General features: G+C 38.3%; 1 protein-coding gene across 1 annotated transcript in view; it reads right to left on the reverse strand.

Moving 5' to 3' along the window:
• Positions 1-5,719, reverse strand: part of degs1 (delta(4)-desaturase, sphingolipid 1) — a 31,029-nt gene extending 25,310 nt beyond the window's left edge. Inside the window, exon 1 of the mRNA XM_057327371.1 lies at positions 2,946-5,719. Coding sequence (XP_057183354.1) covers positions 2,946-3,716 — 771 coding nt within the window. The 5' untranslated portion in view covers positions 3,717-5,719. The remainder of the gene's footprint in view (positions 1-2,945) is intronic.
• Positions 5,720-18,306: the final 12,587 nt, after the last annotated feature.

Genomic DNA, 18,306 nt, shown 5'->3' on the forward strand with positions numbered 1-18,306 from the left:
AGCATCCGCGACCTGGTTGTGGGATCCTGGCAGGTGAACCGCCCTCAACGATGCTAGTCGAGGTAGAGACCACATGAGTATTCTGCATGTGAGATGCAGCGACTTGAGGGACCTTGTTCCACCTTGATGGTTCAAGTGAAACACTGTCGAGGTGTTGTCGGAGCGAATGAGGACATGACGGCCCGCCAGAACCGGCAAGAAACTCCACAGGGCCAGAAGATTGATGTGATCCCTGGACCGAGCTGGGGACCAATGGCCAGACGCAGCTCTGTGATTCCACGATGCTCCCCACCCGAGGAGTGAAGCATCGGTCGTGACTACCTCCCGACGAGAAGAAGTGACCCTTAGAGGAACCCCTGACATCAAGAACTCCCGACGAGTCCACAGTACCAATGCCTGGATACAACCATTTGAAACAACAATCTGCCGATGAAGATGTCTGGCAGGGTTCAACCGCAAACCGTTGTTCCATCGCTGAAGAGGCCTGAGGTGGAGCAGGCCCAGTGGGATCACAGAAGTGGCCGCGGCCAGCATCCCTAAAAGTTGTAACAGCGTCCTGTACGGCAATCGTGAAAACACGAGGAGCGAGAGATAGGCCGAATGGAAGAACCTTGAATTGGTAGGCCTGGCCCTTGAAATTGAATCGAAGAAATTTTCGGTGGTGCGGAGCAATGGGCACATGAAAGTAAGCATCTTTCAAATCGATGCTTGTAAACCAGTCTCCCTTCGTGACAGACCGAAGAACGTCGACTGCCCGTAACATCCGAAAGGGAAGAGTTTTCAAAAACACGTTGAGACGTCTCAAGTCCAGAACTGGACGAAAACCACCGTCTTTTTTCGGAACTAGGAAGTAAGTTCAATAGAACCCGTCCCGTTGAACATGGGAATGAACCTTTTCTATTGCTCTCTTCTCCAACAGAAAACAAATTTCCAGAGAGAGAGCCTTTGAACGAACTGGGTCTCCTATCACTGTAGGAACAATTCTTGAAAACTTTGGGGGCCGGCGTCGAAACTGCAGAACATAGTGTTTGCTCAATGTGGTCCAGACCCAAGGATCTACAGTCACATCTTTCCAGTATTGTAGGTGTAGGCTCGAGAAACGATCGACCACCGGCCCCATGACTTCAAGCTTTGTGAGTTCGGCTTTTAACAGCATTGGGGGGGATGGGGGGGGGGTTACGGATGTAACCTCAGTTCCCTGATGGAGGGAACGAGACGTTGTGTCGAACCGACAGAATGGGGTTTGTCTTGAGAACCTATCATCTTCTGAGTTTTTAGAAAAGGCCAATGAAAATTGGCGAATGAAATTTGCATGCCGGGCTCCTCCCCGGATGTCCGGGTATAAGAGGGAAGCCGGTGTGCTCATTCATTCACCTGTGGTCTGAGGAGCCTAAAGCATCCTCCCCCGACCGCTGGGGTGGGCGGCCAGTGTTGTGGCATGAGGGACACAACGTCTCGTTCCCTCCATCAGGGAGCTGAGGTTACATCCGTAACTAAGACGTTCCCTTTCTGTCGGTCTCTCGACGTTGTGTCGAACCAACAGAATGGGGTTCCTATGGAAAACGCCACAGCACTGAGCCGCGTCACAATCTCTGCGGAGCGACGTTGACTGGCCTGGGCTAGTCAGACGAACACGCTAACGCGAAATTATGACCCTCCAGTGGAGAGGAAGGGGGTCCCAGAGCTTACACAAAGTTGGGAAGCCGCTGTCACCGGCCGTCATGGGCGGAGGCCTAGTTCTCTAAATGGCGAGAAGCCGCCCGGCACCGTACGGGCCACTGGGGAAGCATCATTCCCCCCGGGGGAAAAACGCTGCAGAGGCCACTACCTACCGTAGGGAGGAATTACTGGAGACACCACATGGTCTCACCATCAGGGGAGAACTCATGGGAAGAAAGTGCGGACTGCAGGAGTTAACCGCAAGGTGGGAGTCCACCTGGGGAGGTCATGGGTTGCCAAGGTGGGAACCATTCATGAGGATACATCAGACGGAACAGCCCACGGGGGGGGGTTTACCACGTCTGGAGCACTAGGTCCGGTTAGAGCTATGTGGGATAACTCAACTGTTCCCCGGCCTAAGGGGGCAGGGCTGCTCTGCCCAGCCTGCCCTGAGGAAGGTGCTAGTGATGGATAAAATGGCAACCAGGCAACCGGCAACCAAGACCCGCCCCATTTTCATTCTGATTGGCTAGTAATGTTTGGTTGGTTGGTTGAGAGTGATAGCTGTGTTCCTCTCATACCATTGGTAGGCGAACTTATGAACTCGAGCTGATATCAAGAAGCTTTTTTAAATGTAATCTTTTTTTAAAGTAAATCGTTTTTTCCGCAGTCAAACGCCACAAGCCGGAGATCTATGGAATGAAATTCATTTCAAAATGATTAACAAATGCATGCAGTCATCCGTGAACGTGATACAAGTTACACTTGTATTTTACTATTCACAAACAGATGCCATATGATTTGAATCTGTGAAATTTAGATTTGAATAAACATGAGGCGATTTGTACAAATAGAGACAGATTTGTGAATACAATGTTTCATTTTGTGTTCATCTATAATCATTTTGCGCATACCAATGAGAAGTTGTGCATTTGTGTATCGTGCAACGCGCGTCCATTCATCCTGTTCTGTGCATTCTGATTTTGAGACGTTCTTTATGCGGTTTTGCATTGGCCAAGATTTCTAAAAATCCTTTCTTTGTATTGGTCTTAAATAATATTCTAATTTTCTGAGATACTGAATTTGGGATTTTCATTAGTTGTCAGTTATAATCATCAAATTAAAAGAAATAAACATTTGAAATATATCAGTCTGTGTGTAATGAATGAATATAATATACAAGTTTCACTTTTTGAATGGAATTAGTGAAATAAATCAACTTTTTGATGATATTCTAATTATATGACCAGCACCTGTATATATAAAATGAAAACAGGAAATCTTACCATTGGTAGTCGGCATCCTGGAATGCTGGGGAAATCATGGTGCTCATTGTGGTAGCCAACATTAAATGTGAGCAGGTTGAGTGATCCATAATAGGAATATGTCTCATGGCCTTTGAGGAACATATAGTGCTCTGCAATGAAGTGTCCTGAAATGGGATGAAGACCCATCCCTAACATTGACCCCATCATCATGTAGACCACAGGCTTAACTCCCCAGATCCAATAGAGCAGGGCATTAAAGGTGAGCTGTATAGCAACATTAATCAGCTCCAGTTGACTTATGGGTTTTGGGTTGATGCACAACGGACGGACGGCGTAGAACAGTGGCTGAAACATAATCCAGATAAGTTTGCGGAAACGATTGCAAAAGAACCAGCCCTCAAAATCGGTGGGTATGTCAACATCCACACCATCTCCACCCAAGTAGCGATGGTGGTCCAGATGGTAGCGCTTAAAGGATGCAGAGTAGGGCAACCCGACAGGAAGATTGGCGAAAATTGCAAACCAGCGGTTCCATTTTGCACGGTTGTTACCAAAAGCAGTGTTGTGAGAGATTTCGTGAATAGCTAGAGTCATTGAATGGTTTAAGCAACTTCCAAATACATATGTCCAGAAAAACACCCATTTCCAGGGCAGGTCTTTCACCAAGTAGAAGGCCAAAAACTGGACAGCAACCATCGTAGAGACTATCCATTTCAGCCTGGGGTCAGGCCCCATCAGGGACTTGATCTCTGGATATTTAGCTGTTGAAACATCAAAGTAAAAACACATTAGAGTTATCTGAAAAAACTACGATGAAGCCTTGATTCAGATGTTTCATGATGAAACAAATGGAACTGGACATGAATGAGACTTTTCATCAAGGCATGGCATTCATATTAAGATTATTTAGTAGGGCTGGGACGATATATTGTGTATTTTTTATGCTCCGTTTCTTAATGAATTACGGTTAATTGCCGCCACATTCGAAAGCCAGAGGGCGTTTTCGTGCAGAAACACAGAATAAGGGACACAGAAGAATGATTTACACACGTAGTTCAAGGAAAAGCCAGTGGTCATATTCTATCGCTGTTCTTCAAACCTTTTCAGGTATTTTCATGATAATAAAAGTATATTTATAATGATGATGTTTGACGAGTGTTGCTTTTTCAAATGTACGTTATAAATGACCTAATCATGTAGTGATTTTAGATTGAGCAGTAGGGCTGAACGATTAATCGAAATCGAATCGCAATCGCGATGTGAGACGTTGCGATTTGCTAATCGCAAGAGGCTGCGATGTGAAAAATAGGAAACGCATCTGTTCCAAGCCCGCTTTGAGTGGCATTCTTGCTAATCAACTGAGTGAGCGCACCTCCGTTATGCCTAATCAGCACTGCCCTAGCCAACTGTGTAAACGTCCGACATAAAAAACAAACAAACAGAAGGCAGGAGAGAGATGCTGCGTCCCAAACCGCATACTGTCATACTATGTAGTAGGCAAAAAGCAGTAGGCGAAAGAGTAGTATGTCCCAAACCTCAGTATTCATAAAACAGTAGGCGAGAAATTTACGCCTGGTGCACTATTTCTCGCGAGATTTGAACGTGTATATTACTGTGGCGTCCGAAACTGTATACTTACCTACTATATAGTATGTGAAAACAATATAGTATGTCCCAAACCTCAGTATTCATAAAAGAGTAGGTGAGAAATTCCCGGATGGCTTACTGGTTACGCCCACATTCTGAAGCACCCAGCGACAGATACTTGGGATACTTATCTATCCCATGAGCCCACGGGACAGGATAAGTTCATACAGGAGCATAGCGGAAAACTGCGAGGCAGGTGTTTTCAAATGTGAGTATTACTAGCCAACAACGCTTCTCTTGGCGTTGCAGTTGCATTTGTTAAAGTGCTGTAGCGTAAGGTTAACCTGTACGATGCTAAAAAGTTTTTGATTTTGCTGTGAAAATGCAGTGTTTTAATATGTATAGCATAAAGGGGAGCTCCACGCACACACGCGTCTTCGAAGTAGACTTAACGTTATATATATTAAAACCATACCCATGTTACAGACGCTTTTTAATGTCTGTGTAACATGTGACCTGTCATTTCTCGAGAAGTATTGCAAATGAGCACATCACAACATCAGAATCAGAATCAGAAGAGCTTTATTGCCAAGTGTGCTTGCACACACAAGGAATTTTCTTTGGTGTTGGAAGCTTCTAGTACAGACATTTAACACAATGACAATACAATATAATACGATTTACAGTCTAAACATGAAATACACTATCACAGTAATGGAGCTTATGTCTGTTCATATGTGGTACAAAGCATTGCTCACTGCTTGCATAGACACATATAAGTAATGTAAATAAACATATTTACTTAAGTAACTAAACATAATGTATATATTTTATTTGTCCATTAGTACTGTCATGAATTCAGGAAAATTTTAGTTGAATAAACAGCGAGTTAACACATGTGCAACTACCTCCACATTTAAATGCAGTATTGAGCACAAATCACAGAGGTCACTTGAATCTTGTTTGACTGTTACAGGGACAGATGAGCACACTCGTTAAAATCACGAAGGTGGCGACGGTGGTCAGCTGCGAGATGGCAGTAGGGTGTGGGGTTCAACGCCTGTAGATACAGGATCATTTGTTACAACAATAAATTGAAATAAAGCTTTGATTTATGTGATGTTAACTTGTATATGCATTAATAATGATTAAATTAATTTATTTTCTTACATCAAATGTATGTATTTTTTATTCATGTTTATTCTATAGTTTTCCGTAAATAAAACATATTACATTACTTCATGCATTATGTCAATGCTTCACTGAAAACGTATGCATTCACATTTTTGTAGTCTGTATTAATGCATAGATGGCATATGGAAATACAATTAAATTTAGTAGCCTATTTTAATACAATATATCATTTGGTCAGCACTTATCAATAATTTTGTGCACAGGTGTAGGTGTGGGCTAGCACTGCATTTCTAGGGTACATTTAATTTATAAGCAATAATACTTATATTCCTTGACAATAAAATCAGCAGTGCTCTCCTAAGGCGACATCGTCGAGTAGCTGCCCGACGTCTCCTTTGTGAAGGCATTACAAACATGTTGCAAATGCTGGGAAAACTCATGGAAGGTAAAGTTAGCATTACTGATGTTAATGCACCTGTCTCTCATAACTTAAGTTGTTGCGCTTGTTATTACGTCGCATGGTTAATCTCTGGCCATGTACACTCCAGTACAGTAGGTGGCAGACATGCACCACAACCGTAATTTGCTCCCCGCCATTAAAAAGGAGAAGATGATCACCAATATGGCAGACAACGGCTGATCGCATACATACTACACCCATTCACGGAAAACAGTATGTACCCATTTTGCCCCGTTGAGTACGTACCTACTGAAATTGAGTACCTACTCATTGAGTATGCGATTTGAGACGCAGTGAGAGAATGTGTGTTTTTATGGAATTTGTAGAGTCAGATCGATCATATTAGGCAAATAAATACTAAAGAAACGTCCAATTCAGAAGACCGCGCACACATAGCCTGTGTCATACTCGCGCGACTCTTCCCCACGTTGTGCGTCTCGCGGACGTGCCGTTTAAACTTGACGTGCACACACAGCCTGTTTCGTAATGACATTTATAGTACTTGAGTCCGGCTCCACATGGGCATCTGGCAATATGGACGAGGCTTGACGCACACGCGCACCCTGTGTCAACTCACGCCTATCTCCGCATTTTAAACAAATGTAAATTGTTTTGATAATTTCACTTGGATGAAATTAAACATTCAGCACATTTTCTACTTGTTTTAAAAAATCCCACAGACTTAAAAAATAATAAATCAGCCTATGTAACCTATGAAATATTTTAATAATTCACTAACACAATAGAAAATGTTATGGATTTAAGGTTTACAATGGGAGTTGTATTTGTTTTAATGGAAACTATAATAGTGTACACTGGTATTTGGATTCTATTGGTTTGATGTAATCTGGAAGTTGGGAACCAATTGAACAACAGTAAACCCTATTTGAATAATGCCCAAAACACACTACAAAAATGAATTTTGCAATGGTTTTAATGGAAACAATTAGAATTTCTGTAATGTTTTTTTGTTGTTTTCTTTCAGCAGGGTAACTATACCCATACTGTGCTCCACACAACAATATTGAGCTGAAGCTTGAATTAGAAAAGTTAAAATCGCAAATCAAATCGCAATCGCAATGTCTGTCAAAAATATCGCAATTAGATATTTTCCCCAAATCGCACAGCCCTATTAAGCATTACTTCCTACTGATCAAAGAGCTGTAGTTCACGGAAGAGCTGTACATAAAACACAGAATCGATTTCAAAATCGACCTAGACAGGTATAATTAGTGTGAATCGATACTAGGGCTGGGCGGAATGACGGAATATTCCGTTACCTCGGAATAAAATGTCAACCGTAAGCAGGGCTCTAGACTAACTTTTTGCACTGGTTGCACTGGTGCGCCTAACGTTTTTTCTTAGGTGCACCAGCACAAAAGTTAGGTGCACCCAAATTTTCGACCGCATCACATTTAACACCGCAGTTTTACAAGTTCACTTTTTTTTTTAAATCGCTGTCCATATAGGCAATATTGACTTGTAAATGATTAACTAACAATCTGGTCAACATAAAGTTCTTTATTTGAAGCACAATTCTACAAGAAAGCAGGGCTCTAGACTAACACTTGAGAGAGGTGGCACTGGTGCTACCAAGTTATTCAGTTGGTGGCACCAGCCCTTAATTTGATAGCACAATTTGATAGCAGAGTCGTGGGGTGAGGTAAGAAAAAAGAATCACTAAAACTTCACTAAAATGTGTTTAATACATTAATAAATCAATTAGAAATGAACACAAATCATTGTTTATGATTGAATTATTTTTATTGTATATGTAAACTCTCTTTCAACACTTTACCATATTTAAAGCACATCTTTCTTAAAGCTACTTTCTTCCTTTATTTGTTGTGAACGACTCCTATAAGAGAACACAATTCCTTTAATATCAGTAAGTGTTTTGGGGCCCGTCCGTTGTTGTTTGATGAACATTATAAACAGAGATCTTTATTATGCTGCTGCCCCTTTAAGAGCTCGCGCAATATACTGGAACACGTGTTTTGTTTCCCAACTGTTTAGTCACGAAACAAACTGAATATCTTTACAAGATTTCTTGTTAATATGGGAATTTTTAGGTTATTTTGTGTTAATATGTCCGTTTCAGAGTAAGAATGTGTGAAAGAGAACTCCGTTTAGTATTTTGTGCTCTGACTCTCTGGGCGCGAACATCTCAAACCCGCGAGACCTGAAGGCTTTTAGTGATTATTCTTCATGAAAGCTGCATTGATACACGTTTGGCTTCTATCAATAGCGACTCACAAATAAATAGTATTTAGCGTGATGTATACCGTTTTGTATGCTTTGCAGTATTGTTAGAGAGCTTTATACAATAGTTCCGTGCTTAAAGTTTAAACACGAAGTGTTTGCTGCATTAGCTTCACATGCATACAATATTTGCAACACATTTCAACACAATACAACAATACAACACATTTCGTTATCTTTGCTGTTTTGTACCTTAGCAGGGGAAATTCTTGTATTCTGCATATTTATTTAAGTTGCAAGATTGAGCGCTTCACTCGTCTGCTCTTTCAGTCCTTCGCCTCTTACCCGTAACCCGCGAATTACGTCTTTGGGGGTGGGGCCACTGATAGATAAGTGAATGGTTGAAGGAGGGGAGACGAAAATGAGTGACTGAATGCGCAGCTTGCGCAATATAACATTTCTGCGCATTTAATTTATAATACGCAAAAATTATATATTGATCAGTTTGACAGTCGCACCGGTGTGACCATTAAGAAAAACTTGTCGCACTGGCAGGAAAATTTGTCGCGAAATGAAACCATTTAGTCGCAGTCTAGCGTGTTATAGCATTGGTTATGATTTTCGGACGGATCAGGCCTTATCTTAACATTCTTAACGAAAAAGTTGTCAATCGTTTTTTTCATCTTCTCTCATCATCTGCGGCTACATCCACTCTGTTTATCTGACGGGCCTAGGCTACTCACCTCTCTGTCCGACTGCAGCACAGCATTTTCAAACGTACACACACGTACAGGAATATCTGGACCACGGCCAATCAGAGGGGGGTCCGCCCTTCACTATCTCTGATTGGTTTAGACCACGATATAGGACTAATGTGTCTGTTGTTGAACCACAGGGAGACTTTTGCAGAGACTTTTTTTCCTTCGAACGGCTGGTCGCACCGGTGCGACCTCAGATTTTTTTTAGTCGCACCATTGAGAAATTAGGTCGCATGTGTGACCAAATTGGTCGCACTCTAGAGCCCTGGTAAGAGATTTTTCTATTCCGTGTATTCCGCGGAATGTAAATAAGTAGGCGTGGTTAACTCGGTGCTCTGCAAATTAGGCGCTATTCTGAAAAAAACTAATGAATTAATCCACCCGTAACAAATGAACGTATCAAACATTCTTTTGATCTTCTTTCAGTCTGTAAGTTTAGTGATCCGCTCCAGTCCGGTGCTCCTCTCACCCGCAGTGCTCGTGCAGGGATCTGCTCCAGCATTTAAAAAAGCTCATTCTCAACATGTATTTCAGAAGTCAGGTTGTTTTGAAAAGCTGTTAATAGTTTTATAAAGTTTAACTTCAGGCGAGCCAAGGTGAAACTTGTGTTGAAATGCGCGATGATGCTAGTGAGCGCTTTGATGTGACGCGCTTCTACCTCCAGTTTTGGGAGACGCGTGAGGAGTCACCAGAGACTTGCAGTGCAAAAACAAGCCCGAGAATAAACAAACCTAAAGACAGAGAGTCGCAACACACTTAAATTGCTCATCTAATAGAGAGTGAAGAGCGATAAAGACCTACAGTACAGACCCCATGAACACCAGTTTATAACACTAGTCTTACTGTACTCTCATTGTTTGTGCATATTCATACTTTATTGTTATATATGTTGTCTATCTTCCTACTGTATACATATGATATGCCAGAAGATAAATATGAATAAATAATACATCTGATTATCAGAACTTAATTTGATATCTTTAGTACATTTTCATAACTTGCCTACGTTTTAACTATGGTGAGCATTTAAATTAACTGTAATAAATAAATTAGTTAAATCAATCTAAAAAAATAAGGAATAAAATATAGAATTATAATGGGAGATTGTTTCATGAAATATATCGTTACCGTGAAATAAAATGACTCATTCCATGAAATAGATTTTTGGCCATTCCGCCCACCTCTAATCGATACATATCATCACAGGCTCACTATTTAGACATAGCAAAACACTTCAAAGTCCATTTTATACTGCACTTGGCAAAGAAAACATGTCTGGAAGCAGCAACAAAACTAACCTTGTGACGAGCGTGACTGCAACTTATTGCAAAGGCAAGCACAAATGTTTTTACATGCAACGTTAACTTATCCACTAACACGAGCTGATGCATAACGTGAAATGAATTAAGACAAAAGAAACCAGCGCTTTCCTTCTCTGATTACAGAAGTGATTAAATGAATTAGGTACATTTAAAGATTGAGCCATGTATGAAACGTGCTTGCATTATTAAAGAAATGTTTATGCAAGATGTCTTTTTAATAGATTTATTGGGATTCACTGAATGCACTGAATCTCACTACTAGAGCAAGACATTGCAGCGTAAAACAGTACGCTGGTGCAGCTCTTCTCTTCAAAGAGGAATGAGCCAAAAGCGTTCGAGTGTGAACAGTGATGGAGCGTTTTTGTTGGTTGAACGTACTGAATAAATACACCCTATACTGAACGATTCAAGCAAGTCAAAATGAGATTGAATGAACTAAAACATTTGTTAGTCTGTTTTTGTTAATAATTGAATTTTAAAATACAATGAATGAACCCTTTTTCTTTTGGCTTCAGTCATTGTTGGGATACTCTCAAAGCTGGCAACATTAACAAATTAAAAGACTTTATTCATGAAATATTTTAATTTACACTCTAAATTGTATATCAACTAATTAAAACATTTTCAAAGACAGATAAATCTTGTATGTAAACGTATTATTACTCCTTTAAACCATCATCAACCGTCAATATTAGGGCTGAACAATTAATTGCATTTGCGATTAATATAAAAGTGTCAATATAAACAATTATTCAATTCAATTCAATTTTATTTATATAGCGCTTTTCACAATGTGCATTGTTCCAAAGCAGCTTTACAGGAGCAAATAAGAAAAACACAGAAAGGTAAAACACAGCACAGTGCATGGTGTTTATAGACCAAGCAAGATCATTATAATAAATAATATCTAATAAATAAATGAGTAAATAACAATAATAAATAATTATATTGACACTTCAAATTAAATTTTTTTTTTTATCTTCGGACAAATAATATTTGTACTCTGACAAGTAAATGACAAATTTACTTGTCCGAAGGACAACCACATGACAATGCTTAAAGGTCCAGTGTGTCATTTTTTGGAGGATCTACTGACATGCAATATAATATACATAATTGTCTTCAGAGGTGTATAAAGAGCTTACACAATGAAGCGTTATGTTTTTATTACCTCAGAATGAGGCATTTCTATCTACATACACCGCGGGTCCCCCTTGCATATAATTCGCCATGTTCTGTCTGCCATCATAGTGTTTCGAATGGAAGGGGAGGGGTGGAGTGAGCGATTGGTTGCAATTCGCAACCTTGCCGCTACATTTCACTGACTTGACCTTTAATGTCAAGCCCTGCCCTATATCTACCGCTTCAATGAAAAAATTCAATTCCATAGAAAAAAGCTTTCATAACATAAGGTTTGTAATAGTGTGTACAAACCAGGGCTGCGAAAAGCATCGTAAGCCTAAGTTGATCGTAAAAACGATCGTACGAGTGATCTTCATATTATGGTCTGTTTCCCAAAAGCATCGTGACTTAAGTAGCACTTGAAAATCATTGTAGATCTACGAGTGCTCTGGAGCAGTGTTAATTTTGACAGCAAATTTTGATTTAGTTTTAGTCATTCTTTTGACGAAAATGCAATTTAGTTTTAGTCACATTTCAGTCATCCCCATCATTTTAGTTTTAGTCGACGAAATATGAAAAACATTTTTGTCAAATAAATATACATCATTTTTAGTCTACAAAAATCTAAATGGTTTAAATCATTTACTTGGTGTAATTAAATGTTCCATACAAAGATTTAACTGTTTTGACATAATTTACTTTACCTTAGAATGAAATTAAACCAGGTCAATACCTTTATTTTTCAGAAAAGTTCAGTAACTAGATATGAATTGTTGGAACACAGAATATTAGACCATGAACGACATGTTCCAGTGCATTCAATCCCATTTGTCTCAAATGACTCTTTAAGTAGGGGGTATTCATTCAATAAATGCAATTTCTACTATTTCTAAAGCGTTTCTTTATAATAAACATTGTTTTCTCAATACTTTACCCACTCTATAACACAAGGTAGAGCGAACAATCGATTCTTGAGGCATCGATATCAACCTATTCAGCACCACCGCCATCGACAGCACCTGCTAACGTCGCACTTAAGAAGGTTTACCTTAAGTAACCTCAAAAGGTATAGTTTGGGGAACACACCTAGAAAAGGTATAACTTGAGTTAAGGTGTACCTTTAGAGTCTTCGTAGCACGATTATCGGGAAACGCAGCCCAGGTCACTACCTTTATTTTTCAGAAAAGTTCAGTAACTACTGGATATGCATTGTTGCAACACAAAGAATATTAGACCATGAACGACATGTAGCAGTTCATTCAGTCTCATTTTGACTCAATTGACTCGTTCGTTTAGTGAAGGCATTCATTCAGTACATTCAACCAAAGAAACGCTCTAAACACTCAAACGCTATTGGCTCATGTCTCTTTGAAGATGCACAGTCTTTGCTTGAGACCGTAATGAATGAGAAAAATCTTAGACATATTAAATTAACTGTATTACATTTCTTCTAGGGCTGAAACGATTCCTCGAGTAACTCGAGTTATTCGAATACAAAAAATCATCGAGGCAATTTGTGTTGCCTCGAAGCCTCGTTTAATCCATTTAACTACAGTACACACGGAGCGCTGCGTTTCCCCACGGACCCTTATTACTGACGCACAGCCCGCTAAACTCTATTAATGTTTCAGGGCTCTCAAGTCTCACGCATTCACCGCGAGACACACGCATTTTAGTCTGTTCACACGCATGTCTCATGCTGATAAATAAGTGATCGCTTATTGAAATGGTGAACTGCTATTTTACTTGGTTTTAGTCTATTTTGCGAGTGAAACTTGTTTTCCGGCTGCATTGAGTCCATCAAACTACATGCGGACGCCGAATCATGTTATTTACACGTCATCTGGCTGGTCTGCGTGTCTGAGTGAATGAACTGCACAGTTTAACGTGCTACACGCGTGATGCTCATGAATTTGTCTGCGTCTGCGCTGAATGAGGACATGAACTTAATCTCCAGAGTTGCTCTCTAAGAGTTTATTTCAGAACATTTTACTGAGTGAAGCTAACGCCCTAAAAAATAAGCGTCTTCCGACGACCTGCCAAAATAAAAGTCAGATTAACTCGGTATTTTTATGTGGACAAATATATTACTATTTAATATTAAAAAAGAAACTAAAACTAATTTAGATAAACTAAATGCATCATGCATAAGCTGAAGTTAGTTGTTTACCTTTGAAATTATTCTTTCTATTTTTATTAATGTTTCTTATTTATACATTTGTATCAGGCCTATATTGCATTTTGAATGTAATATGGCAATGGAATGTTGTAAATGGGTTTAGTTTTCACAGATATGAATTTATGCAATTTCAGTAATAAATATGTAAATTTTTCTAAAAAGGAAACAAATTAGTTGTGCATTTTAAGAGACACGTCTTATTTTCTCTTGTATATTTAGTATTGCTCTTTAATAAAGAACACATACTTATTATCCGAATACCCGATTAATCGATGGAAAATCAGTAGAATACTCGATTACTAAAATAATCGATAGCTGCAGCCCTAATTTCTTCAATAATAAAAATCACATACTTGGTTTGATTTTTAGCATGCCATTCAATCTTTTAATGTACAGTATGACTCACTTCATCACTTCTCTGATCGGCACAGCGCTGGTTTCTTTTGGCTTAACTGTTACTTTATGTTGCATATGACATTATGCAGCAGCTCACGTTAGCGGATAAATTAACATTGGCATATAAAAACGATTGTACTTGCCTTTGTAATGAGTTTCGGGGTGACTCGCCAGCAGTGACGCTTCAAGTTTGCTGCGTTTTACTGGCGATTGTGAAGTAAAATAAGACGCTTTGTAAACCACATGGGGACGCAGATTGTGTCTTGTGCTTCCCCTTCTCTCAGAGACTTCTCTCTAACCCATTATGTGAGATAAGCACAAGTGACGTGTTGGCGCAGAGCTGGTAGCGCCTTGACCGCTCAACCCCAATCTCACTACGATGCGCATCGTAAAAATTTTGTATCGCGAAATATCGTAGCATGAAGTATCGTTACACCCCTACTTTACACTAGTTAATGATTCTTTAACCTTCAAACTTTTCTGGTATATTTTTTATTTAATAAACAAATTAAAGACGCTCTTACAGAGCAACCCAGAAAATGTTTCTTAATAGCCACATGTCTAACAGGTCTCAAGACAGAAAGCATTCAGACAGTAGTCTGATTCAAACAATATACTTTTGTTCCTATAATTTACACATTTATAAATACTAGGGATGTAACGATTAACTCAGCTCACGATGCGATGCGAGTCACGATTCTGATCTCACGATGCGATTTAGTCACGATTTACTCACGATTTATTTTGAAAAAATGAGTTGAAACAAATTAGAAATGAACAACTTCCCTTGCATTATTTCTTAAATGCTTCACGTTTCTTTGTATGATAAAATAATGTTTTATTTCAAATAACAAAACTAAACTGCAATTTTATAACAAATTAATAATAGAAAAAGTCTCTTTAATATAAACAAACTAATACTGTATGTGCTTTTCTTGGATTTTTTTGCATTTAAGAAATATCAGCATCCACGTTTAGATTTGCAGTGAAAATAGCGGCCCCTGCTGTTCAAAAAATGTATCGCAATTCAGTTCAAGCCTCAACCGATTTGAATCGTTGCTCATTACAACCGATTTTCAACCGGCTCACGGTGAATCGTTACATCCCTAATAAATACTTTATCTACATACTTGTACCTACATCAACAATGTTTTGCTAATAGCAGTATGAATGATCACGACAGAAAGCCAGTAGCCTACTGAACTGTATCTTAACTGTGAGCAGCGTGCAGCTGAAGAAGTTTAACCAGAGGAAATGATTTATTGGCTAGAATATATCGGCCTTAATTTTATTATCGGCCGATACGATAACATTAAAAATTTATCGTCCATCCCTATTATCAAGTGCTGGTTGCTGCTTGATCGCATCATATGTAAAATGATGAACATGCTTTTTTGCTATTTTCGGTCGAATAATTTCGGTTGCCGAACATTCGGTGCATCCCTAGTAGTGTTGGCTCGATACCAAAATTTAGGCTTCGGTACGGTACCAGAATCTAATACCGGTAATATCTGTGCCACATCGGTACCATAGGTGATCAATAACCAGCCCCAAAATAAATTATTTGAAAAAATATTAAGACTGCATGAAACTGCAGTAACTGCTTTAATGCATATTTTATATATTATTTTTATATTTTATATAGCACCATTTTATTTTTACACTTTTACACTGTATTACTGAAAAATGCTTTGGTTATATAGACTTATCATCATAATCCCACAAATATGAACAATTAAATTTTGAACAACAATTAAATGTTTCAAGTAGGTCTATTTAACCGTAGCATTCAAGATGAAAACTGAATGATCAATAAAAATAAAACACTGCACAGTCTTCACTGTATAAAATAAATATGCAATGACTCTAAATAAAGCTACAGAAGTTTCATTTTCTCTTTAATATGTGACACAGATGTATTAGGTTACTGTCACTTTAAGGCAAATTCTTTTTTTGATGCGGATATACATTTAAAAGTTAAAAACACAGCGGACTGTGCTTATGTGACCTTTTTGTGTTTTTGACATAACAGCGTGTGTATTTGACAGTATAAGAACATATACAAGAAGACGCGAAAGAGAACTTCATGATGATTAGTAGACTAACTGAGATGTCTGGAACAGAGATAACATTATATATGCTATGTATGCCATTGCATGGGGATGTACAGACGCATCGCAGCATGTAGAATATCGTCGCTGGGCGGAATCGTCGCATTTCCAAAACCATTATTTTTCAGGAAATTAAAAAAACTGCATATTTTTTTAGTTATTAAACATTGTATCGTTAAAGTTGGTATTATACCTTATATTGCTATCATATACTGTTGTGTACCAACATTAACACAACATTAGGGCTGTCACGATTACTAAATAATCGTCTCATCGCGATTGTTTGACCTCATCGCGTATGGAGGACTAAACCTGCAAAAATTATAAATAAATGTATAAATAAATAAATATATAAACGAATAAATGTAATAATATGAAAATAAATAAAGGAATGAATGGTTTGATAAAACAAAATAATTCGTTTTAGCTATTATTGATCTTAGCTTTAACTTTTCTTTTCAGTTTTTAAATTGATTTATTATTTTTTGTGTCCATTTTTTAATTATTTTTATTTTTATTATTATTTTATTTTTAGATTATTTTATTTATCATTTCCTTTTATTTTTACATTTATTTATTTATACGTTTATTTATTTTTATATTTATTTATTATCGCATGTATTTATTTCCACTTTTATTTATTTATTCTTGAATTTATTCTTACTTTTCTGTGTCTTGTATGATAATTAGATGGGTTGGTCTTGCCTACTATTGGTTCAGCGTAGATTGAAGCGTTTGATCAATTACTCTTGACTTGTTTTGGACAACGTCACGTCACTCACTGATCGTTTGCTTCGTGTATAACGTTAAGTAACTATGCGGGCGCACAATTAGCTAGAGAGTTACAGCATTTAACCATGCATCAAATGACTGTGTGTCATTAGATTAGGTGCCTTATTGATGTTTTATTACAGATTGACGGCGAGATAAATGACAAAAGTTCTTCAAAATCTGTGCGAGTCAGGGGGTGCTAAGGTGGTGACCAAGTTCCGGTTACAGGTCCTCTGCCAAAGAGGTGCATGAACGACCTCAGCAGATTCGTCGATTCTGAAAGCACAAGACGACTTGATATTAAGATGTCTAATAAACACAGACTTTCTTGTTACATGATTTTGACATTCTTGTTAAGATTGCAAATTATTGGTATGATCGCCCGTAACGGCTGAAGCGAGGTGAAAAAATAAATAAAGCGATTTGACACGGGATTCGTACCCATACAATAAAGGAGGCAGCGTGTCACTACGGTAACAATCACACTAAGCTATTTCGCAATGCTAGCTGCTGCGGATCTTTGCAATAATATCAAGATGTCACACAACAATATGCAGCTGGATGAATCAAGGGAATATGCCCGTTTTAACTTGTGACCTCTGTGTTATTTATCTCTTATGGAATGTAGTTTACGAGTACCGTTTAGTAACCACGTCTTTTTAGAAGGAATGGTTTCCATTTGATGGCCCCTGTAGTGAAAGAACGATGCTCATTACTACCGTGTTAACTTGTGACTTAAGTTCACTATGTCTCAATTCATTTACATTATGTTACATCATGTTACATTAAATCTTTACGCTTTTTCTAACCGAAAGGCTGCTTATAACTATCACTTTGACAAAGCGTTAGCTTGCGACTTCGGTTTACAAGCTCATCTGTGTAGTTAAACCTTATTACATTTTGTGCTTTATGATTTTCACCAGTTGAACTGTAACGCCACTAGGGCTGCAGCTATCGATTCTTTTACTAATCGAGTATTCTACGATTTTCCATCGATTAATCGGGTATTCGGATAATAAGTACTTTTTCTTTATTAAAAAGCAATACTAAATATACAAGAGAAAATAAGACAGGTCTCTTAAAATGAGTAAAACAACTAATTTGTTTCCTTTTTAGAACAATTAGTTTTTATTGCTGAAATAGCATACATTAATATCTGGAAAACTAAACCCATTTATACATTCCATTGCCATATTAAATTAAAAATGCAATATAATACAAATATATAAATAAGAAACATGAATAAAAATGGAATAATAATTTCAAACAATAGCCTATGACTTTTATTTTGGCAGGTTGTCAGAAGACGCTTATTTTTTAGTATGTCTGTTTCTTCA

The sequence above is a fragment of the Triplophysa rosa genome, unplaced genomic scaffold, assembly GCF_024868665.1.
Source record: "Triplophysa rosa unplaced genomic scaffold, Trosa_1v2 scaffold221_ERROPOS574315+, whole genome shotgun sequence".
NCBI lineage: Eukaryota > Metazoa > Chordata > Actinopteri > Cypriniformes > Nemacheilidae > Triplophysa > Triplophysa rosa.